Source organism: Mobula birostris, chromosome 15 (assembly GCF_030028105.1).
Source record: "Mobula birostris isolate sMobBir1 chromosome 15, sMobBir1.hap1, whole genome shotgun sequence".
NCBI classification, from domain to species: domain Eukaryota; kingdom Metazoa; phylum Chordata; class Chondrichthyes; order Myliobatiformes; family Myliobatidae; genus Mobula; species Mobula birostris.
The window spans coordinates 78,948,134-78,973,343 of record NC_092384.1 but is presented as its reverse complement, the minus strand read 5'-3'; the positions used below and the strand labels follow the sequence as shown (position 1 = coordinate 78,973,343).

At 45.9% G+C, this 25,210-nt stretch overlaps 1 protein-coding gene across 1 annotated transcript; it reads right to left on the bottom strand.

Annotated features, from left to right (window-relative positions):
• Nucleotides 1–3,421: 3,421 nt before the first annotated feature.
• On the bottom strand, nt 3,422–23,207 carry LOC140210736 (uncharacterized). The gene is made up of 2 exons (XM_072279969.1): nt 22,736–23,207; nt 3,422–7,505 (listed from the first exon to the last, which is right to left on the bottom strand). Exons 1-2 carry the CDS (start codon nt 23,060–23,062, stop codon nt 6,090–6,092), a joined length of 1,743 nt encoding a protein of 580 aa, XP_072136070.1. The 5' UTR covers nt 23,063–23,207; the 3' UTR covers nt 3,422–6,089.
• Between the last annotated feature and the right edge of the window lie 2,003 nt (nt 23,208–25,210).

Here is a 25,210-nt window from a genome sequence, read left to right as displayed (position 1 = left end):
GATGTAACCCCAGGCCAGAGATACAAGACAGGTACCCCTCCGCACGACGGTGCACTGGATGCCCAGACCATCCCGTTAGCAGATACCTGGTGGCTCTGTGGGAAGGAGGGAGGTCTGAGATCCACGCTCCCCCTCGGTTGGACAGGTACATGTACACGAGTTATGCTGATTCAAGAAGTTGTAGTATCCCCTGAAGTACAATTTGACGCTCTGAAGCAGCAGATACTGCGACGAAGGAAGAGAAAATATGAAGCTGATCCAACAATTCAAATCGACAGTATAGGACAGCCGAGAGGTATACCTAATGAATTTAAGACAAGAAATGAGATTGCTGCGGGCTGGGAGGCACTTACACCTATAATAGGGGTTAGTAAAAATGTTGAGTGGATAAATTATATGTATTATAATCAACAGAGATTCATTAACTACACTGATGATGCACTAGAGGCCTTGGGGCAGCAGCTAGATGCAACCAGTAGAAAGTGTGGCAGAATAGACAGGTACTAGACTGGCTATTGGCAGAGAAAGGAGGGGTTTGTGTAATGTTTGGGGAACAGTGCTGTACTTTTATACCGAATAATACTAGTCCAGGGGGATCGTTTACCAGAGCAATGAATAAACTGAAAAATTTAAGAAAGGAAGTTAAACAAAATGCAGGGTTTGGACACCAGTTCTTTGACTGGTTAAACAGTAAACTAGGAGGATGGGGAGCATGGCTGACCACGATTGCAGTAACCATTGGTATTGTATTGCTAAGCTGTGCGGTCATTCTGTGCTGTTTTCTTCCATGCCTCAAGTCGCTTGTAGTGCGTGCTGCAACGAAACGGTTTCCGATGCTCCTGGAAATTGTTGGGTCGAGCCCTATGGAGAAAGAGACACCGATGATGTATTCGTACAGTCTACAAGACATGCAAGACGAACAGGAGAGAGATGAGATATGTGGGGATTAGGCTGTGAAGGCTCCTGAGTCTTTTTTCCTGTCTCAGTTACGAAGGGATGGGTTTTTGGCTCAGCGGCCTAGGGAGTTAGGGAGAGAACACTTTGAGTCTTAAGCGCAGAAAACTATAGTTTAACCCAAATTTGGGAGTAAATGCGGGGATTTATTTGAGCTTTTGTGCATAGACTCTCAGTCCTCTCTCTCTGTATGAGACCCTGTGGGTCTCAAAGGGAAGATTATATTGGAAAATGTAAACACATACATTGTATTTTCTATGTATTACAGTATTTACAATATTTACTCAACAGTATTTCAGTATTCACTCAAATGCACACATTATATTTTCTATATGTACTATGTAACCACTGCTAGCTGAATAGAGGGTATTCACTATGTAGCCATGACTTTTGACCTAATCACTATTAATTCATGACGAGAACTAGAATGAAACCAAGTAGGAAGATAACGGTGGTGAGTAAGGTAATGAAATATGTGGCAGTATGTCAAAACAAGACCAATTAAGAAATAACTGTGGTTAGGGATGAGGGGACACCTGGTCTAAAAAGTAACTAGGACATAATTAAATTGGGGAGTAAAACAATAGTGGAAGGTCGAGAGCGAATGTATTGATGATATGTGATCACAGGCCGTCTGGATATGATCATGTAGCTAAGATAGGAGATTGCTATAAAAAATGCTGTGTACAAGCCTCGATGGGCAGTCAGCTACTAGCTTTCTGATTGTCTCAGCTTTGATTTGCAAATTAAAGTTTAAAACGTCTTGAAGGATTTTCTGCGTCTCCTTGTTGTTTGTAAGAAACGAGAAACCATGACACTTTCCACTTCATTGCCTCTCCCTTCCCCTTTTCCAACCACAATTCCCCTCTCCCTGCCCCCTTCCCACTCTGAGACCACAATAGAAACCCACGTCAGAATCAAGTTTATCATCACTCACATATGTCATGAAATTTGTTCTTTTTTTGTGGCAGTGCAATACATTAAATTACTACAGTACTGTGCAGGCTATGTATGTGCCCAAGACTTTTGTACAGTACTGCATACATGACAAATAAAGCTAATTTCTTTAATGGTATTCATTGGCCAAGAGACTAATGTTGGGTCAGCTTTGTTTTAACCTGATACAATTTCTCATATCCCTAACCAACTTACTGCCCATTAGGCTGCTGGTGTATAGGGTGACTCTGTCAGTTCTTGGCCACCTCTCTATTGTGCCCAGATGTGGCTCAGGGTCCTCATTTCGGCCTCCATTATAAGGTATCAAACTGTCTTTCATCTCCTGTGTTCCCTCCACCCTTCAGGAGTCCAGTGAAGTGCTGTCTTGATGATGGAGTTGGTCTCTCTTCTCATCATGTGCCCAACCCACCTCCAGCATTTTCTCATGCTGATTGTGGCCATGTCCTCTTGACACTGGGGGAGTTGGGCATGGTTGGAGATCTTTCTTGGCCAAAATATATGAAGGATCTTCTGGAAGCTGATGGTGTGGAATGCCAACAGCTTGGCAAGGTTGTTCTCTGTCATTCTTGTACAAGAGTGTGGCCAGAACACAGCTCTGGTACAGCTTTACCTTGGTGTCAACACTGTACTTGGTTGATCCCTATATGTTGTTCATTGACCTGAAGCTTCGCTGAGTCTAGGCGGAGTTTATATGGGAACTGTGGCCTGTTGTCTGCCAGTGTTAATGGGCTTGCCCACACACACATTTCAATCCGATGCAGTTTAACAGTTTTACTTTGCTTTTGAAATACAATTGAGAAATCGGAGAGAGCCCAGTTGAGGACATTACAAAACTGACAAGTTGTTCCAGCCTGATGTGGAAACAGCAATGCCCAGGAATGGGAAATGTCTACAGAAAGTGTTGGCAACAACCCAGCCCATCACAGGCAAAGCCCTCTTTACTACTCTGCACATTTACACAGACAGCTGCCACAAGAAAGCAGCGTCCATCACGCAGGCTACTCCCAGCACATCGGCGGACTGTGTAGGTTGTTGATGCAAACAGCACATTCCAATGGACATTGAGGTAATCTCTTTCCCCATGGCAGAGGCGTATGAGGCCAGGGACTGGTTCAAGATGAAGAGTGAGAGGACCAAACAAGGTCTGAGGGGCTACTTTTTCCACCCAGAGTGTGCTCATAATCTGGAACACACTTGACTGAACTGACGGAGACAGAGACTCCCAGAATGTCTGAGAAGCGCCTGGATGAGCCTGTGGATCAAGTGCTGGTAAGCAGGTAGTAAAAACCCCTCCTACATCCCCACCCCACCACCACCCAGGCTATGCTCTCTTCTCACTACCACCAGCAGAGAGGTGGTACAGGAGTCTTAGGTCCCACACCACCAGGTTCAGGAACAGTTATTACCCTGTAACAATCAGGATCCTGAACCAGTGTGGATAACTTCACTCAGCACAACTCTGAACTGATTCCACAACCTACACACTCACTTTCAAGGACTCGACAACTCCTGGTTTCAGTACTTTTTATTTGCACAGTTTGTCTTCTTTTGAACATTGGTTGTTTGCTAGTCTTTGGATACGTTTAGTTTTTTTTTGCATTTCTTTATTTTCCTGTAAGTGGCAGCAAGATATGGTAATACACTTTGATAATAAATTTACTTTCAATTTTAATACCCAAAGGTTTCCATCTCCTTGAATGATTGGCTGATCTGGGTTAATGTGACACTCTGATGGCAGAGAGAGAGAGTTTGATCTGGATGAGAAGGTCTAATGCAGGAGAAAAATACACAGTAAATGGAAAGACCCTTAGGAGCAATGGTGTACAGGGGAATCTAGGGGTGCAAGTCCATAGCTCTCTGAAAGCAGCAAGATAAGTAGAGAAGGTTGTAAAGAAGGCCTCAGGCTGTGAGACTAATAAATACTCTGCCACCACCGCGATCCTGGCACCGGGACAGCCAGCTGTTTACCTGTACTGCACAACTGCATGCATTTTGAATTATATCTTATGAATTTATGGTAATATTTTGTTTTATATGCTGTGCTATATGTTTCATTTGGTTGTATATATGTACAATCTGACGACAATAAATGTGGACTTGTATGGCTTGCCTGTCTTCATTGGTCAGGCCATTGTCTATACAAGACATGGAGTCGGTAAGAACTGTGTAAAACTTTGTCTGCAGAACGGTGTGCAGAGGAGCTTCGTCAGGATGTCAACCTGCACTGGAATTTACCAGCTACAAGCAGAGGCTGGACAAATTTGGTTGCTTTCTCGAGAGCAGGCGTTTCCAATTTTCTTTTATGCCGTGGACCAATACCAGTACGCAAGGGGTCTGTGGAGTGCATGCTGGGAACCCGTGCTCTAGAGCACTGGAGGTTGGGGGGGAGACCTGATAGAGGCACAGATGGGAAAAGACACTGACTGTCTATTCTCAGGGTGCAAGCATCAGGTACCGGAGGTCATAGGTGTCAGGTGAGAGAAGGAAATTTAAAGGAGACATGCAGGGTCAGTATTTATTTACAGAGATGGTGGGTGCCTGTAGCAGTCTGCCAGGGGAGGTGGTGGAAAGAGGTACAATAGACGTGTTTAAGACAGACAGACACGTGAACTTAAGGCAATGGAGGGATACAGATCATGTGCAGGCAGATGGGATTAGTTTAGATTGGTATCAGGACACAGTGGATCAAAGGGCCTGTGCCGTACAATTCTATATGGTCAACTGACAGAGAAGGCACTTCAGCAGCAGACCTGTGAGGGATGGCCAACGAACACCAGACTTGCCATTGACTCCCACAACCCATGCAGATGTCCTCCCCAGCACTGAGGACATCTTCAAAAGATGATGCTTCAAAAAAGGCAGCATCCGTCATTGAGGACCCCCCATTACTCAGGACATGCCCTCTTCTCATTGCTACCATCAAGGAGGAGGGACAGGAGTCACACAGTTTTAGGAACAGCTTTCCCCCCGCCACCATCAATTTCTCAATGGACAACGAACCCATGTACACTAATTCAGATGTTTCTTTTTGTTTGCTCTCTTTTTGCACTATTATTTTAATTTTGTATTATAATCTGTACATTTAATCTGATGGTGATTCTGGGTTTGCCTTTTCCTTCACGGCTCACTGTTTCCCCAACGAGGGTGCTGCTTTCATTCAGAGAAAAGGCGAGGTGGACCAAAAAGCCCCCGGCCAAAGTGCTGGATGTCCACTCACTAATTGGTAGTCAGTGGTTTCACACTGTCGTCGGCTGTTGGTGTTGAAGATTCACGTCCTTGGTCCAGACCGAGTGATTGCTTACCCCATGCAAAACCAGGCAGCAGAAACGAAAGCCCTGGCCAGACCACTGGTCTAACACTCAGTGCAGGGAAGCTGCAGGCGTAGCAGTTAGTGTATCACTACGTCGCCAGTGAACCAGCTTCAATTCCTGCCACCGTCTCTCAGGCGTTTCCTCTCGCATTCCAAAGACATACGGTTTAGAGTGAGTAAGTTGTGAGCACGCTACGTCGGTGCCCGAAGCACGGTGACACTTGCAGGCTGCCCCCTAGCACGTTTTTGGACCGTGTTGGTCGTTGACGCAAGTGATGCCTTACGCTCTATTTTGACGTCCACGTGACAAATAAAACTAATCATCTTTACTGTTCCACCCTCATTCAGAAAAAGCTGTAGAGATAAACACAGCAACTGCAGACTGAATAGAAACCTCAGTGGTGGAACATTCTGGAAACAACGTAGTCAAAGACAATACAGCATAGATACAGGTCCTTTGGCTCAACCAGTCCACCCTAGTCCCAATGTCCTGTGTTCGGTGTCAGAAGCATGGTGACACTTACAGGCACTCACTACCCCCCCCCCCCCGTATATCCTGGGACAGTGTTGGCGTCAATGCAAAGCGATGCATTTCAATGTATGTTTCAATGTACGTGTGACAAATAAAGCTCTTCTTCGGTTCTTTTCAGACTCAGTGGCCATTCTCCCTGGGCAAAACCAGTCAGCAGAAGACCTATCTTCGCGTGCAAGCACTTTTTCGAAACAGCGTTGAGTCTGGCAGGGAGCAACCGGTGGTCAATTCACTCTTCTGAGACCGGTGCGGCAAAGCTGTAAACGAGTCAGGAATGGCCAGTGGATTTGACCCGCCTGGAGGCTCTCCAAGTCAACGTCGGAGGGAGCTGGGTCTCTAGTGGCTGTTGCCTTTCTGGCATTGGCAGCACATGTCGGACCGCCCGCACGCCACCCGGCTGACGAAGATGTAGGAGTCCGGGTCACCGCCCACTGCCACCTCCTGCAACTGGAGACACTCCTCGCGCGTTGGTTGGGCAGGGGTGAGGGCGGTGCAGCAGACCCGGCATGTGCTGGCAGTGGGGAGGGGCCGGTCCCCGGGGCTGCTGGGTGGGATGTAGTGGGACTGGGGCGGCTCGCGGACCACGCTGACCCCCTGGGCTGGGCTGTCTCGGAACTCGTGGGCATCCAGCGGATGCTGCCCGGCGGGGAACGCCGCTGGTGAACACAGGCAACACTCAGAGGTCCTCGACATGTGACACGCTGGCGGCAGTTGAGTCCGGCACTGCCCTCTGAACCCCAGTGGCTCCTGTGACTCAGACACACCAAAGTGGCCCCCCTGGTGGAACAAGGCACCCTTTGCAGTCTCCACTGTGGAGTAGGGAAGCTTATCAGAGTTCAGGTTCTTCAGCTCTATCTCCACCGTCGTGACGTGATTCTTTTTACAATTGTCCACCAACCTGTCATACTGGGGGGACTTACTCTGAGTGCTTCGGCTGGGCCTCCGGACCTCGGCACTCTCCTCTTTGGCTGCCTCTGATTTTGGTGGGGCTCTCTGGCCCAGGGCATCACCCCCCTGGTTGCTTGGGGGTTTGCCATCGAGCTGCTGGTCCATCAGAATTGAGCTGGAGTAAAGGTTCATGGAGAGGGGCCCTGTCTGCCCGGGGGACAGATTTCCAACTGATGTGATGCCGGCGTTTTTCAACAGTGACTGGTCCAAAACCAGCAGAGAATTGCACTGCTCCGTCTGCATGGGCAAGAAGTGGCTATTGTCTCTCACATCCTCATCATTGCAGTCATTATAAAGGTCAATATTATCGGGAATGGGAGGCCTCGAGGACCCCAGGGGATCTTTTGAGGCCTCAGATGCTCCTCCGAAGATTCCACCAGTGTTGTTCTCTGTCAGGGGCAAGGGGGCGTCGGAGAATTCAGACTGGGCAGGGTCTTTGCTGGAGGGCAGATCTGACCTGGGGCTCCAGTTGTTTCCCACAACAGCCCCTTCACCCAACCTTGAGCCAGCGTTCTGGGGATTCATGCAGTCAGCTTCCCTCGGAGGGGGAATGTGCCTCAGCTGGACAATATCCTCACACCTGCAATGCGTAGCTTCGTTCAGCATCTCCTGCATTAGCTCGCATTCCGCCCGGGCCAAGAAGAACTCAAATCCCAGCTGGCCAATGTCCTCCTCGCTGACCTGCTCCGATATCACGTATTCGCTGGCTCCTTGCCGAACATAGCCCAGCTTTTGCAAGATCTCCTGAAGATCACTGGGCGCAAAGACAGGTTGGATAAAGTACACAAAGGCTCCAGTGAAGGTCTGAAATGAAAGAGACTGTGTTAGAGACTTTACCAAATGACATTCACCTGTTCTTCCAAGGTTCAAGGTTCAAGATTGTTTAAAGTCATTTCTTGTATTCAAGTGTAAGGAGAACAAAGTAATTGTTATTTGGGCTGCGGTGCAGCACAAACATAAAGTCATTAAAAAAAACACAATAAATATAAATACATAAGACAGCTTATATATATTGATTGGGTGTCCATAAAGTGACACTAGGCTGCACATAAAGTGACTGACAGGAAATTATAAAGTAGTGGTGGTTGGGGGGTGTGGAGGGGTAGGCTAGTGAGTGGAGATGTTGATTAGAGTTACTGCTTGGAGAAAGTAACTGTTTTTAAGTCTGGTGGAGCTGATGCTACGTAGCCTCCTCCCTGATGGGAGAGGGACAAACAGTCCATGAGCAGGGTGGGTGGGATCCTCTCTGACATTACTGGCCCTTTTCCAGCTGCTTTCTGCATATCCTTAATGGTGAGAAGTCAGCATCTACCAGTTCAATTAAGGGTGGGGGGGGGGGAGGTGGAAGAGAAGTGGAGTGGTGGGTGAGAGGGAGGAAGGGGGGTTGACGAGGGGGTGGGAAGATGATTGAGTTCACATTGAAGTTTGAGAGGGAAATAATAAAATCCAGTGTGTTGATATTTCAGTGGGATAAAGGAAATTACAATGGCGTGAGAAGGCAACTGGCCCAGTGACTGGAAAGGGACATTTGCAGGAAGGACAGCAGAGCAGCAATGGCTGGAGTTTCTGCGAAAAATGAGGGAAGTGCAAGACAGATATATTCCAAATAAGAAGAAATTTTCAAAGGGAAGAAGGACATCACCGTGGCTGACAAGTGAAGTCAGAGCCAAAGTAAAAGCAAAAGAGAGGGCATACAAGGAAGCCAAAGCTAGTGGGAAGATAGAGGATTGGGGAGCTTTTAAAAACTTGCAGAAGGAAACTAAGAAGGTCATTTGGAAGGAAAAGATAAATTATGAGAGGAAGCTGGCAACTAATATCAAAGAAGATAATAAAAGCATTTTTAAGTATATAAAGGAGGGTAGAGTTGAGGGTAGATATAGGACCAATACAAAATGACGCTGGAGATATTGTAATGAGAGATGCAGAGTTGGCAGAGGAACTGAATGAGTATTTTACATCAGCCTTCACAGTGGAAGACGTCTGCAGTATACCAGACATTCAAGAGTGTCAGGGAAGTGAAGTTTGTGCGGTGAAAATTTCGACTGAGAAGGTGCTCAGGAAACTTAATGGTCTGAGGGTGGATAAATCTCCTGGACCTGATGGAATGCATCCTGGGGTTCTGAAGGAAGTAACTGGAGAGATTGCGGAGGCATTAACGATCATCTTTCAAGAATCGATAGATCCTGGCATTGTACCGGATGATTTGAAAATTGCAAATGTTAATCCGCTATTTAAGAAGGGTGGGAGGCAGCAGAAAGGAAACTATAGACCTGTTAGCCTGACATCAGTGGTTGGGAAGTTGTTGCAATTGATTGTTAGGGATGAGATTATGGAGTGCCTGGAGGCACATGACAAGATAGGCCAAAGCCAGCATGGTTTCCTGAAAGGAAAATCCTGCCTGACTAACCTACTGCAATTCTTTGAGGAAATTACAAACAGGGTGGACAAAGGAGATGCAGTAGACGTGGTGTACTTTGATTTTCAGAAGGCCTCTGACAAGGTGCCACACATGAGGCTGCTTAGCAAGGTAAGGGTCCATGGAATTTGGAGTTTAGAAGAATGAGGGGAGACCTCATAGAAACATTTCGAATGTTAAAAGGCATGGACAGAGTGGATGTGGCAAAGTTGTTTCCCATGATGGGGGAGTCTAGTACGAGAGGGCATGACTTCAGGATTGAAGGGCACCCTTTCAGAACAGAAATGCGAAAAAATTTTTTTAGTCAGAGGGTGGTGAATCTATGGAATTTGTTGCCACGGGCAGCAGTGGAGGCCAAGTCATTGGGTGTATTTAAGGCAGAGATTGATAGGTATCTGAGTAGCCAGGGCATCAAAGGTTATGGAGAGAAGGCGGGGCAGTGGGACTAAATAGGATAAAAGGGATCAGCTCATGATAAAATGGCGGAGCAGACTCGATGGGCCGAAATGGCCTACTTCTGCTCCTTTGTCTTATGGTCTTATGGAATTATAGGGAAGTTACCAGTGTGGGTGGAGCATTGGCCGAGAGTGGGAACAAAAAGATTCTAATCTGGCTGGCTGCCAGTTACCAGTGGAGTTCCACAGGGGTTGGTGCTGGGACCGCTGCTTTTTACAATGTATGTCAATGATTTGGACTATGTGATTAATGGATTTGTGGCTAAATTTGCTGATGATACAAAGATAAGTGGAGGAGCGGGTAGTGTTGAGGAAACAGAGAACCTGCAGAGAGACTTAGATAGTTTAGGGGAATGGACAAAGAATTGGCAAATGAAATACAATGTTGCAAAGTGTATAGTCATGCACTTTGGTGGAAGAAATAAACAGGCAGACTATTATTTAGATGCAGAGAGAATTCAAAATGTAGAGATGCAAAGGGACTCGGGAGTCCTTGTGCAAGATACCCTAAAGGTTAACCTCCAGGTTGAGTTGGTTGTGAAGAAGGCGAGTGCAAAGTTGGCATTCATTTCTAGAGGTATAGAATAGAAGAGCAGGGATATGATGTTGAGGCTCTATAAGGCACTCGTGAGACTATACTTGGAGTATTGTGTGCAGTTTTGGGCTCCTTATTTTAGAAAGGATATTCTGACACTGGAGAGGGCTCAGAGAAGATTCACGAGAATGATTCCAGGAATGAAAGGGTTATCATATGAGGGATGTCTGGCAGCTCTTGGGCTGTATTCCCTGGAGTTCAGGAGAATGAGTGGGGGCGGATCTCATAGAAACATTCTGAATGTTAAAAGGCCTGAACAGATTAGATATGGCAAAGTTATTTCCCATGGTAGGCGATTCTAGGACAAGGAGGCACGACCTCAGGTTTGAAAGACGTCATTTTAGAACAGAGATGCAGAGAAATTACTTTAGTCAGAGGGTGGTAAATTTGTGGAATTTGTTGCCACAAGTGGCTGTGGAGGCCAAGTCATTGGATGTATTTAAGGCAGAGATAGATAGGTTTTTGTTTAGCCAGGCATCAAAGGGTATGGGGTGAAGGCAGGGGAGTGGGGATGACTGGAAGAATTGGATCAGCCTATGAGTGAATGGTGGAGCAGATTCAATGGGCCGAATATCTTTTGTTCTTTTCTTATGAGGAGGGATGATGATGAAGGGGGGTGATGAAGGGAGGGGGAGGAAGTGAGGGGAGGGGGAGGGGCGTGCTGCGCAAAGACTGGGGGGGCAGGAGTGGTTTGCAGAAGAGCGGGGTGCTGGCAGAAGAATGGGGTGGTGTAGGGGTGGGGGTTAGGTGGGAGATGGTGGGTGATGGGTATGGAGGAAAGTGAGGGGATGTGAGGGGGGATGGGGAGGGGGGATGGGGAGGGAGGAGGGGGAGCAGGTCGACATCGACGCTTGACTACAGAAGCCTCTGAGTGCCGCACCCTCTATCTCGATGTTATGACATCCTGCAACTCTTCAGTTGGTGACACCGGTGAGGGGTTGAGGTGTCCTCAGGGTTGCATCCCGAAGGAACTAGATCTTCTCTTTGTAATTTTATTTGTCATGCCTGTCGACTCTCACCATTTTTTAATTACACAGATGTAAAACAGCTTGTTGTAGCAACTGCTCGGCAGGATACTGCAGTAAACTGTGGACACAGTCAGCACATCACGGAAACTAGCCTCCCGTCCATCGACTCAGTCTACACTCCCCTCTGCATCAGTAAAGCTCCCAACAATATCAAAGATCCCACCCATAAACACAGATTCAGAATTAAGCTATTCTTTACTTCTTGAATGTAGCTACACAGTTTGATAGGGAGGTCAAGAAGATATATGCCGTGCTTGTCTTTATTAGTTGAAGCATTGAATTCAAAAGTCAGGAAGTTGTGTTGCAGCTTTATGAAACTCGAGTTAGGCCACATCTGGAGTACTGCATACAGTTCTGGTCACCCCACTTGAGGAAGGAATTTGTGGCTTTGGAGAGGGTGCAGAAGGGGTTTACCAGGATGCTGCCTGGTTTAGAGGGCATGTGTTATCAAGGAGGCTAGAAAAACTTGGGATGTTTTCTCTGGAGCGCCGGAGGCCGAGAGGAGATCTGATAGAGATTTATAAGATTATGAGAGGCACAGATAGAGTGGACACACAGTACCTTTTTCCCTAAAGTTGAAATGTCTAATACCAGAAGACATATATTTAAGGTGAGAGCGAGTAATTTCAAAGGAGATGGGAGGGGCATTCTTTTTTAAATACACAGAGAGTGGTGGGTGCCTGGAATTGCTACCGTCAGGGATGAGGTACAGGAGCTGGATAGACACACACTCCCCTCCACCATCAGATTTCTGAATGGACATCAGCACTACCTCACCATTTTTCTTACCTTTTTGCTCACTTATTTAATTATATATGTACTTTTTATTGCAATTTAGTTTTTAATTATGTATTTTCATTCCTATGTATTGCACTGTGCTGCTGCCACAAAATGACACATTTCACCACATATGCCAGTGACATTCAACTCGATTCTGATTTTGAACGTGCTGCCTGGTGGTGTTGGAGGAGGCAGATACTTTAGACGTTGAGAGATGTTTAGATGGGCACGTGAATGTCAGGAAAATAGAAAGATATGGACACTGTGTAGGCAGAAGAGATTTGTTTAGATGGCTATTTGATTACTAATTTAATTGGTTAGGCACAATATTGTGGGCCGAAGGGCCTGTTTCTGTGCTGTATTGTTCTATGTTCTCCCATGGTAGATCCTCCGACTGACTCTCTTTTCCTGTCCAATCCCCCTTTCAACTCAAATGTTCAACAAATAATCTCAAGTTGACTCAGTGACTGATAACCCACAAGCTCCCGGTGCAGAAATTTCAAAGAAAACCTCCTTTCAAAGTAAGAAAAAAGGCAGATACTGAAAATCTAAAATAAGGGCAGAGCACATCGACACAGAGCGCTGTCGCAGGAAAACAGCATCGGGGGCCCCTACCACCCAGGTCATGCTCTCTTCTCACTGCTGCCATCAAAAAGGAGGTACAGGAGCCTCAGGTCCCACACCACCAGGTTCAGGAACCGTCATCGCCCCTCAACCATCAGAATCTTGAACCAGAGAGGAGAGGGTACAGGAGCCTCAGGAATACCACCACCAGGTTTGGGAATAGTTATTACCCCTCAATCATCAGGATCTTGGACTAGAGGTGATAACTTCACTTGCCCCATCACTGAGCTCACGTATGGGTTGCCCACAACCCATGAACTCACTTTCAATGATTCTTCGCCTCATATTCTCGATATTTATTATTCTTTTGTTTTTATTTGTATTTGAAAAGTTTGTTCACCTTGCTCAGTAAAGTCTTCTCATTGATTCCATTGTGTATCTTTGTATTCACTGTGAATGCAGGCCCTCAAAGGTAGTAATCTCAGGATTACTGCCTGTGCCACGTGACAGTGAGTATAGGAATAGAATGAGATGGAGGATGAATGCGTGGCTGAGGGATTGGAGCAAGGGGCAGGGATTCAGATTTCTGGATCATTGGGACCTCTTTTGGGGCAGGTGTGACCTGTACAAAAAGGACAGGTTGCACTTGAATCTGAGGGCAACCAATATCCTGGCGGGGAAGTTTGCAAAGGTTATTGGGGAGAGTTTAAACCAGAATTGCTGGGGGTGGGAACCGAACTGAAGAGACAGAGGAAGAGGCAGTTGGCTCAGAAACAGAGAAAGCTTGGAGACAGTGAGAAAGGGAGGACAGGCAGGTGATAGAGAAGGGACGCACTCAGACCGATGGTTTGAGATGTGTCTATTTTAATGCAAGGAGTATCATGAATAAAACGGATGAGCTTACAGTGTGGATCAGCACTTGGAGCTATGATGTTGTGGCCATTACAGAGACTTGGATGGTGCAGGGGCAGGAATGGTTACTTCAGGTGCCAGGCTACAGATGTTTCAGAAAGGACAGGGAAGGAGGCAAAAGAGGTGGGGGAATGGCACTGTTGATCAGAGATAGTGTCATGGCTGCAGAAAAGGGGAACTCATGAAGGGGTTGTCTATGGCATCTCTGTGGTTGGAAGTTAGGAATAAGAAGGGGTCAATAACTCTACTGGGTGTTTCTTATAGACCACCCAATAGTAACAGGGACATTGAGGAGCAGATAGAGAGACAGATTCTGGAAAGGAGTAATGATAACAGGGTTGTTGGGGTGGGAGATCTTAATTTCCTAAAAATTGATTGGCATCTCCCTAGAGTGAGGGGTTTAGATGGGGTGGAGTTTGTTAAGTGTGTTCAGGAATATGTAGATAAGCCTACAAGAGGAGAGGCTGTACTTGATCTGGTATTGGGAAATGAACCTGGTCAGGTGTCAGGTCTCTCAGTGGGAGAGCATTTTGGAGATAGTGATCACAACTCTGTCTCCTTTACCATAGCATCGGAGAGGGATAGGAACAGACAAGTTAGGGAAACCTTTAATTGGAGTAAGGGCAAATATGAGGCTAAAAGGCAGGAACTTGGAAGCATAAGCTGGAAACAGATGTTCTTAGGGAAACGTATGGAAGAAATGTGGCAAATGTTCAGGGGATATTTGTGGGGTTCTGCGTAGATATGGTCCAGTGAGACAGAGCAAGGATGGTAGGGTACAGGAACCGTGGTGTACAAAGGTCGTTGTAAATCTAGTCAAGAAGAAAAGAAGAGCTTATGAAAGGCTCAAAAAAACTAGGAAATGATAGAGGTCTAGAAGATTATACAGTTAGCAGGGAAGAGTTTAAGAATGAAATTAGGAGAGCCAGATGGGGCCATGAGAAGGCCTTGGCGGGCAGTATTAAGGAAAACCCCAAGGCATTCTACAAGTATGTGAAGAGCAAGAGGATAAGATGTGAGAGAATAGGACCAGTCAAGCGTGACAGTGGAAAAGTGTGTTTGGAACCAGAGGAGATAGCAGAGGTACTTAATGAATACTTTGCTTCAGTATCCACTACGGAAAAGGATCTTGGCGATTGTAGAGATGACTTGCAGCAGATTTAAAAGCTTGAGCATGTAGATATTAAGAAAGAGGATGTGCTGGAGTTTTTGGAAAGCATCAGGTTGGATAAGTCACTGGGTCCGGACGGGATGTACCCCAGGCTACTGTGGGAAGCGAGGGAGGAGATTGCTGAGCCTCATTGATGATGCAAAGATCATCGCTAGAGGATGGGAGAGGTTCCGGAGGATTGGAGGGTTGCAGATGTTGTTCCCTCATTCAAGAAAGGGAGTAGAGAATAGCCCAGGAAATTATAGGCCAGTGAGTCTTACTTCAGTGGTTGGTAAGTTGATGGAGAAGATCCTGAGAGGCAGGATTTATGAACATTTGGAGGAGGCCTTTGACAAGGTTCTACACAGAAGGTTAGTTAGGAAGGTTCAATCATTAGGCATTAATATCAAAGTAGTAAAATGGATTCAGCAGTGGCTGGATGGGAGATGTCAGTGAGTAGTGGTGGATAACTGTGTGTCAGATTGGAGGACGGTGTCTAGTGGTGTGCCTCAGGGATCTGTACTGGGTCCAATGTTGTTTGTCATATATATTAATGATCTGGATGATGGGGTGGTAAATTGGATTAGTAAGTATGCAGATGATACTAAAATAGGTGGAGTTGTGGATAATGAAGTAGGTTTTCAAAGCTTGCAGAGAGATTTAGACCACTTAGAAGAGTGGGCTGAAAGATGGCAGATGGAGTTTAATGCTGATAAATGTGAGGTGCTACATTTTGGTAGGAGTAATTAAAATAGGACATACATGGTAAATGGTAGGGGATTGAAGAATGCAGTAGAACAGAGGGATCTAGGAATAATGGTGCACAGTTCCCTGAAGGTGGAATCTCATGTGGATAGGGTGGTGAAGAAAGGTTTTGGTATGCTGGCCTTTATAAATCAGAGCATTGATATAGGAGTTGGGATATAATGTTGAAATTGTATAAGGCATTGATGAGGCCAAATTTGGAGTATTGCATATGGTTCTGGTCACCGAATCATAGGAAAGACGTCAATAAAATTGAGAGAGTACAGAGGAGATTTACTAAAATGTTGCCTGAGTTTCATCTCCTAAGTTACAGAGAAAGGTTGAACAAGTTAGGTCTTCATTCTTTGGAGCATAGAAGGTTGAGGGGGGACTTGATAGAGGTATTTAAAATTATGAGGGGGATAGATAGAGTTGATATGGATAGGCTTTTTCCATTGAGAGTGGGGGAGATTCAAACAAGAGGACATGAGTTGAGAGTTAAAGGGAAAAAGTTTAGGGGTAACATGAGGGGGAACTTCTTTACTCAGAGAGTGGTAGCTGCGTGGAACGAGCTTCCAGCAGAAGTGGTTGAGGCAGCTTTGATGTTGTCATTGGATAGATATATGGACAGGAAAGGAATGGAGGGTTATGGGCTGAGTGAGGTCGGTGGGACTAGGTGAGAGTAAGAGTTCGGCACGGACTAGAAGGGCCGAGATGGCCTGTTTCCGTGCTGTAATTGTTATATGGTTATAAGTATAATATGATTAGGAATAGTCAGCATGGCTTTGTCAAGGGCAGGTCGTGCCTTACGAGCCTGATTGAATTTTTTGAGGATGTGACTAAGCACATTGATGAAGGAAGAGCTGTAGATGTAGTGTATATGGATTTCAGTAAGCATTTGATAAGGTACCCCATGCAAGGCTTATTGAGAAAGTAAGGAGGCATAGGATCCAAGGGGACATTGCTTTGTGGATCCAGAACTGGCTTGCCCACAGAAGGCAAAGAATGGTTGTAGACAGGTCATATTCTGCATGGAGGTCGGTGACCAGTGGTGTGCCTCAGGGATCTGTTCTGGGACCCCTACTCTTCATGATTTTTATAAATGACCTGGGTGAGGAAGTGGAGGGATGGGTTCGTAAATTTGTTGATGATGCAAAGGTTGGGGGTGTTGTAGGTAGTGTGGATGGTGTGGAGGGCTGTCAGAGGTTACAGCGGGACATTGATAGGATGCAAAACTGGGCTGAGAAGTGGCAGATGGAGTTCAAACCAGATGAGTGTGAGGTGGTTCATTTTCGTAGGTCAAATATGACGGCAGAATGTAGCATTAATGGCAAGACTCTTGGCAATGTGGAGGATCAGAGGGATCTTGGGGTCCGAGTCCATTGGACACTCAAAGCTGCTATGCAAGTTGACTCTGTGGTTAAGAAGGCGTATGGTGCATTGGCCTTCATCAATCGTGGGATTGAGTTTAAGAGCTGAGAGGTAATGTTTCAGCTCTATAGGACCCTGGTCAGACCGCACTTGGAGTACTGTGCTCAGTTCTGGTAGACTCACTACAGGAAGGACGTGGAAACCATAGAAAGGGTGAAGAGGAGATTTACAAGGTTTCCTGGATTGGGGAGTATGCCTTATGAGAATAGGTTGAGTGAACTCGGCCTTTTCTCCTTGGAGCGACGGAGGATGAGAGGTGACCTGATAGAGATATACAAAATAATGAGAGGCATTGATCGTGTGGATAGTCAGAGGCTTTTTCCCAGGGCTAAAATGGCTAGCATGAGAGGGCATAGTTTTAAGGTGGTTGGAAGTAGATACAGAGGAGATGTCGGGTAGGTTTTTTTACGCAGAGAGTGGTGAGTGCGTGGAATGGGCTGCCGGTGGCGGCAGTGGAGGTGGAAACTAGACACTAGAATACTACAGCACAGTACAGGCCCTTCGGCTCTCGATGTTGTGCCAAACCATATATTCCTTAAAAAAAAGTACTAAACCCACCCTACCCTGTAACCCTCTATTTTTCTTTCATCCAAGAGGCTCTTAAATACCCCTAATGTTTTAGCCTCCACCACCATCTCTGGCAAGTCATTCCAGGCACCCACAACCCTCTGTGTAAAAAAACTTACCCCGATGCCTCCCCTAAATTTCCCTCTCTTAATTTGTACATATGCCCTCTGGTGTTTGCTATTTGTGCCCTGGGAAACAGGTACTGGCTATCCACTCTATCTAAGCCTCTCATAATCTTGTAGACTTCTATCAAGTCCCCTCTCATCCTTCTACGCTCCAAAGAGAAAAGTCCCAGCTCTGCTAACCTTGCCTCATAAGACTTGTTTTCAAATCCAGGCAACATCCTGGTAAATCTCCTCTGCACCCTCTCCATAGCTTCCACATCCTTCCTATAATGAGGTGACCAGAACTGAACACAATACCCTAAGTGTGGTCTCACCAGAGATTTGTCGAGTTGCAACATGACCTCTCTACTCTTGAACTCAATCTCCCTATTAATGAAGCCTAGCATCCCATAGGCCTTCTTAACTATCCTAGCAACCTGTGCAATGACCTTGAGGGATGTATGGATTTGAACCCCGAGGTCCCTCTGTTCATCCACTCTCTCAAGTAACCATTAACCCTGTACTCAGCCTTCTGGTTTGTCCTTCCAAAATGCAGCACCTCACATTTATCCAGATTGAACTCCATAGGGTCTTTTAAGAGACTCCTGGATGGCCTCATGGAGCTAATTAAAATAGAGGGCTATGGGTAAGCTTAGGTAGTTCTAAGGTAAAGACATGTTCAGCACAGCTCTGTGGGCCGAAGGGCCTGTATTGTGCTGTAGGTTTTCTATGTTTCCCTGTTTCAATGCCTGCAAAAAAATGAATAGTAAGGTTGTATCTGGTGTGATGAGGTCCTGAATGACCCCTATGAACTGTACTTTTGGAGAGAGCGAGAGCGAGATGCCCAACACAGATACCTTGTTAAAAAGAGAGAGAAAGAAAGAGAGAGGCGAAGACTGCTCATGTTTACACTTTCTACAAGGACACTAGCCATTTCCAAGTTCCTACAGAGAGAGAAGGGAGGAGCTGTTTGATTGACAGCTAGTATTCAGCATGGTGAGATAAATAGAAGGTCAGATGATAGACCCTGAGACACATGGTTTTGGACACTGAATGAGCTTTGTTGTGCCCACAGAAAAAGTGGGTTTTGGAGGATCAATCACGAGGATTGATCAGCGGCTCTCACAGTGTGAAAAGGGAGTGACTGGTGGGGAGTTATTTGTGTGTCCAATCCTCGCCTGGGTTGATAATTCCACCACAGAAGAACAGTCCCCTTTGTTGTGGTCACAATCGGTGACTTCTAAAGGATTTTGGAGGACGACGGGAAGATCAACGGTGTCAGCTCACCTGAAGACTCAAATCTCTCCCTCTCTCTTTCCATCACTACTCAACTCAATACCACGAACTGAACTGAACTTTACTTATCATCATAAGACTATCTATTTACCCCTAGACTTGAAGCTTGGTTTTCATATATTTCCACACTTACTTACATATAATCATTGCTAACCTGTTTGATTTATCTGCATTTATATTACTGTATTGCGTAATTACTAATAAATACCATTAGTTAATAGCAATACTGGACTCCATTTCTGCTGGATCTTTAACCCGTCACGGGGTACATGACACACGTGACAGATGTGTACTTTGATAATAAAGTTACTTTGAACTATGGAATGTTCAATGAGTCAGGCAGCATCTGTGGAGAAATGGAGTTAATGTGTCCAACTGATCATTCCCCTGGCCTGAGACATTAACACAGGCTCTCTTTCCCCACAGATGCTGACTGATCTGCTGAGTGATTCCCCCCACCTTCTTACTCTGACTTCTCATCTTTTTTCTCCAGTCCTGATGAAGGGTCTCAGCCCAAAATGTCGGCTGTACTCTTTTGCCTGGCCTGCTGACTTCCTCCAGCATTTTGTGTGTGTTGCTTAGATTTCCAGCATCTGCAGGTTTTCTCTTGTTTCTGTTTCCAGAACTTTCTAGTTTTACTAGCTGTGGACACAGCCCTGTACATCACGGAAACCAGCCTCCCCTCTAAGGACTCCGTCTGCACTTCCGGCTGCCTTGGGAAAGCAGTCAGCATAATCAAAAACCTTGTTTTCTCACCCGTCCCATGGGCAGAAGATACACGTACCACCAGGCACAAGGACAGCTTCTACCCCAGTGTCATCAGAGTCTTGCACAAACCTTTTATAACCTTTGCAAACCTTTTTGCACAAGCTTTTATCTGCCTCCTCCTGACCGTTGCAATATACTTGTCCATTGGCACTACACTTTCTCCATAACTGTAGCACTATGTTCTACAATCTGCTTTCCTTTTGATCTACAGTACTGTGCAAAAGTCTTGGGCAGACGTAAAAAAATTTTGTAAAGCAAAGATGCTTTCAAAAATAATGAAATGAAGAGTTTCTAAATATCAAAAAGTTACTATAATGAGCAGTGAACAGCAAAAAACAAAATCAAATCAAAGTTCAAAAGTGCAACATAAAATTTATTATCAGAGTACATATATGTCACCGCATACAACCCTGAGATTATTTTTTCCAGCGGGCACACTCATCAAATCTATAGAATGGTAACGGTAAACAGGTTCAAATGGAAGAGGAAAAGCGTAGAAGATATCAATCTGTTGAAATGCAACTATAAATAGATAGCAATAAATAACCAGAGCACAAAATAACAAGACAAGGAGTCCTTAAAGTGAAATCATTGGTTGTGGAAACTTCTCAATAGATGAGTGATTAGATATAGGAGCAGAATTAGCCCATTTGGCCAATCAAGTCTGCTCCGCTATTCAATCATGACTGATCTTTTTTCCCCTCCTTAGCCCAGTGAGCCTGATGGTGGAGGGTATTAACTATTCTTGAACCTGGTGGTGTGAGTCTTGAGGCTCCTGTACTTTCTACCTGATGACAGCAGCGAGAAAAGAGCCTGGCCTGGGTGGTGCTTTCCTACAACAGGGTTTCATGTAGATGTACTCAATGGTTGAGAGGGCTGTACCCATAATGCATTGGGCCGAATCCACTACCTTTTGCAGGATTTCCGCTCAGTATCAAATCAATAGTTGGTGTGACTACCCTTTGCCTTTAAAAATGCATTAGTTTTCTTAGTACACTGTCATGCAGTTTTATAAGAAAATCGGCTGGTAGGTTGTTCCAAGCACCTTGGAGAACTTGCCACAGTTCTTCTGCAGACTTTGGCTGTCTCGCTTGCTTCTGTCTCTCCAGGTAATCCCAGATTGTCTCGATGATGTTGAGATCAGGGCTCTGTGAAGGCCATTCCATCTAAAACCATGTAAAAAAAACCTCGGGTGGCATAGGCTTTTGCAAAGCACTGTACCGTATGCATGGAATTAATTTGTCTAGATGGCAAGTAAACAAAAGATAGTCACTGTATCTCAGCATGGAAAATAGAAAACCAAGTACAATACCCTCTCGTACCACCATGCGACATATGTCTGTGGAAACAGTGGATGTTTCCTGTCGTGGGGGAGTCTAGGGTCAGCGGGCACAGCCTCAGAATAGAGGGCTGCCCCTTTAGAACAGCGATGAATTGGAATTTATTTATCCAGAGGGTGGTGAATCTGTGAAATTCACTGCGACAGACGACTGTAGAGGCCAAGCCATTATTTAAAGCAGAGGTTGACAGGTTTATGATTAGTCAGGGGATCAAAGGTTACAAGGAGAAGGCAGTAGGATGGGGTTGAGAGGGTTAATAAATCAGCCATGTTGGAATGGCGGAGAAGACTTGACGGGCTGAATGGCCTAATTCTGCTCTTATGTCTTATACTAAGCTTGATTCTGATTCAAGTACTAATAGCAATACCCTACACCACCTCAGCTCCAAGGGTCTGACCCCTTTCTGGTTCTGACCCCATGTAAGAGCAACACCAGGATGCTGCCTGGTCCATACAGCATATCAGGCTGAGCAAGCTGGTGCTTTTCTCTTTGGAGTGAAGGAGGATGCCAGGTGATTTGAACATTCAAAGTAAATTATGAAAGTATTGTATACAATCTGTGTCCACTTTATTAGTTACACCTGTACACCCCAATAATACAAATATCTAATCAACCAATCATGTGGCAGCATCTCAATGCATTAAAGCATGCAGACATGGTTAAGAAGTTCAATTGTTGTTCAGACCAAACTTCAGAATTGGGAAGAAATATGACTGATTGACTTTGACCATGGAACGATTGTTGGTGCCAGGTGGGGTGGTTTGAGTATCTCAGAAACTGCTGATCTCCTGGGATTCTCATGCACAACAGTCTCTAGAGTTTACAGAGAATGGTGTGAAGAACAAACAACATCCAATGAGAGGCAGTTCTGTGGGTGAAAACGCCTTGTTAATGAGAGAGGTCGGAGGAGAATGGCCAGACTGGTTCAAGCTGACAGGAAAGCGACAGTAACTCAAATAACCATGTGTTACAACAGTAGAGTGCACAAGGCATTTCTGAATGCACAACATGTCGAATCTTGAAGTGGGTTGGCTGCAGCAGAAGACCAGGTTCCATTCCTGAGTGTATCTCACTCTTTACTACCCTGAGATTCATTTTCTTGTAGGCATTCATAATAGAACAAGGAAATACAAAAGAATCAATGAAAAGCTGCACACAAAGGCTGATAGAGCTGTATAAAATGATAAGAGGCAGAGATCGAGTGGACAGCCAGAGATTTTTTCTCAGGGTGGAAATCGATAATACCAGGGGGCATAATCCTAAGGCGTTTGTTGGAAAATATAGGGAGGAATGTCATTTAAAGTTAAATTGGATAGATATATGTATAGGAAAGGAATGGAGGGTTATGGGCTGAGTGCAGGTCGGTGGGACTAGGTGAGAGTAAGAGTTCGGCACGGACTAGAAGGGCCCAGATGGCCTGTTTCCGTGCTGTAATTGTTATATGGTTATATAGTTCGTTTTTGAGATATATCGAGAGAGTCGTGGGTGTGTGGAACGCCCTGCCAAGAGTGGTGGTAGAGGCAAATATATTAAAGGCATTTAAGAAACTCTTAGATAGACACGTGGATGAAAGACAGATGGTGGGCTATGAGGGAAGGCAGGGTTAGATTGATCCTAGGATTAGGCTATAAGGACGACACAGCATAGTGGGCCGAAGGGCCTGTATTTGCTATGATGTTCCATATATCTTTCTGCACCTTGACCACACTCAGCGTTCAGATCCCCAAACTCCAGATTACAGACCTCTACCACTCAGACCCTGGGGACAGCTCAAAACCGGAAAATAACACCAGCCCCAAGATTAACCCATTGCTGACTGATGGGGTTTAAGCAACTGGAAAAGTCCATTTGGCATACCATCCTTTAAACCCTGAGCGCACCAACCTTGATCGACTTGATCTCCTTCCGCCAGGGCCACAAGTACAGGTTGACGGCGAGCATCTCCAGCAGCTCGAAGGCTTTGCCTAGGCCCCGGAAGCCATCGCGTCTCAAATGCTGACCTCCCCCGGTACCAACAAAAAAATCGAGGGCGAGCCGGTAGAAATCCAGGAACTGGAATCGGTGTCCCGAGCTGGGCACGGAATTGAGGAAATGCCTGCCCAGACGCACCTGCTCTTCCCCGGTGCAGGGCGACGCGGTGCCCGCAGCGAGAGCTTCTCGGTAAAACTCCAGGAAGTTTTGGTAAACTTCTTGCTTGCTGCGACTACCCATGGTGGAGGCGGGTGGGCGTCACGGACAAAAGGCAGCTGGATACAATGTGTCAGTTTCACGTGTCAATTTCACGGTTTGTTGCAGCGGCCGCGTCGTCAACAATGTGTCACCGCCTGCCAGCGCTCCGCTCCGCTCCCCTGCCCGGGCCAAGGGCAAGTGCGGAAAAGCGAAAGTACACATGCGCTCTCAGTCCTCCGTAGATTGCTTGGTTCACCATCAATTGACGGCCGGGGGAAGTCGTGCAGGACGGCAGAAATTTAATGCTGGTTGAGACACAGACACAGACACAGACACACACACACACACACACACACACACACACACACACAAAGGTGCTGGAGGAACTCAGTCAGGGGACTGGACAGTCGACGTTCAGGGCTGTGACCTTCACCGGGACAGCGGGATCCAGTCGGACGAAGGGTCTCCCCAGAAATGGCAACTGTCCATTTCCCTCCACAGATCAGGATCAGATTTATCATTACTGATTTTTTTTTGCTAAGATGAGGCCACCCTCGGGGCGGAGGATATTATATTCCGTCTGGGTACCCTCCAACTTGGTGGGATGAATATCGATTTCTCCTTCCAGTGCACAAATTCTCCCCACACCCCACTCAATTCCCCACTCTGACCTTACATTCTTCTCTCCTGCCTATCACTTCCCCCAGAATCCCCTCCTCCTTCCCTTTACCCTATTGCCCACTCTCCTCTTCTATCAGATTCCTTCTTCTCCAGCTCTTGACCTTTCCCACCTACCTGTCTTCACCTATCACCTTTCAGCTAGCCTCTTTCCCCTCCCTCTACCTTTCTCGTCTGGCATCTAACCCCTTCCTTTTCAGTCCCGATGAAGGGTCTTGACCCTAAGTGTCACTTTTTATTCATTTCCGTAGATGCTACCTGACCTACTGAGTTCTCCAGCATTGTGTGTGTGTGTTGCTTTGGATTTCCAGCATCTGCAGAATTTCTCATGTTTGGTATTGTTGTTTTGCAGCAGCAGTACAGTGCTGTACATAAAAAAGGACTTTAATGAAAAAATACATGCAATAACAAAGGCTGACAAACAACCAAAATAAAAATAATATTGAGAGCATGGGTTGTAAAGACCTTGAAAGTGAGTCTGTGGGTTGTAGAATCATTTCAGTGTCGAGGTGAGTGAAATTGCTCACGCTGGCTCGGAAGCCTGGTGGTTGTCGGATAATAACAGTTCCTGAACATGGTGATGTGGGACCCAAGGCTTCTGTTCCTGGCTTGGGTGGTGGGGGTCTTTGATGATGGATGCCGTTTTCCTGCAACAGCGCTCCATGTAGATATGTTCAGTGGCAGGAAGGGCTTGATTGGGCCATATCCACTACTTTGTGTAGACTTTCCTGGCCATTGGTGTTTCCATACCAGTCTGTGATACAGCCAGTTAGGATACTCTCCACTGTGTATCCAGGGAAGTTCAGCAAAGTCTTTGGTGACATGATGAACCTACACAAACTTCTAAGAAAGAAGAGCCCTTCTTTGTGTTGGCATTTACGTGCTGGTCCTAGGACACATTCACTGATACGTTAACATCAAGGAATTGAAAGCCACTGACCTCCTCCATCTCGGATCCTCTAAAGAGAACTGGCTATGTACAAGTGAAAATATAAGAATGGTGAAAAAAGGTGTTCCAGCTTGGGCAGAATGAAGGTGAGATGAATTGAGATAGGGTGCTTTCTATGATGCATTGATAAACTTTGGTGAGGCTCAAAGGGGATGTGTGGAATTTCTTTAGCCTCATGAGGAAGTTCAAGTTCATTGGCGTCTGTTTGCACAAAAATACAACCAAATGAAGCAGTTTCTCCGGACCACAGTGCACCAGAAAACATTATGCACGGCACACAAAATATTACCACAAATAAATTAATAAAATACAATGCCAAGTGAAAGTAGTGCGTAGCACAGGTAAACAGTAAACAGGTCAGTCCTAGTGACGAGACCCTGGAGGTGGCAGGGTGTCCATTAGTCTCACAGCCTGAGGGAAGAAGCTGTTACCCAGTCTGACAGTCCTCGTCCTGATGTTCCTGTACCTCCTTCCTGATGGTAGTGGGTCAAAGAGGCTGTGGGATGGGTAGTGGGGATCCTCAACAATGCTTCAGACCTTTTGTATGCAATGCTCCCAGTAAA

What these genes read in the sequence shown, in the direction of transcription:
- LOC140210736 (XM_072279969.1), bottom strand. Translation starts at nt 23,062, where the DNA reads ATGGGTAGTCGCAGCAAGCAAGAAGTTTACCAAAACTTCCTGGAGTTT. An exon ending in AGGAGATCAAGTCGATCAAG is followed by an intron (nt 7,506 to 22,735) that starts GTTGGTGCGCTC and finishes CTTTCATTTCAG; the next exon opens with ACCTTCACTGGAGCCTTTGT.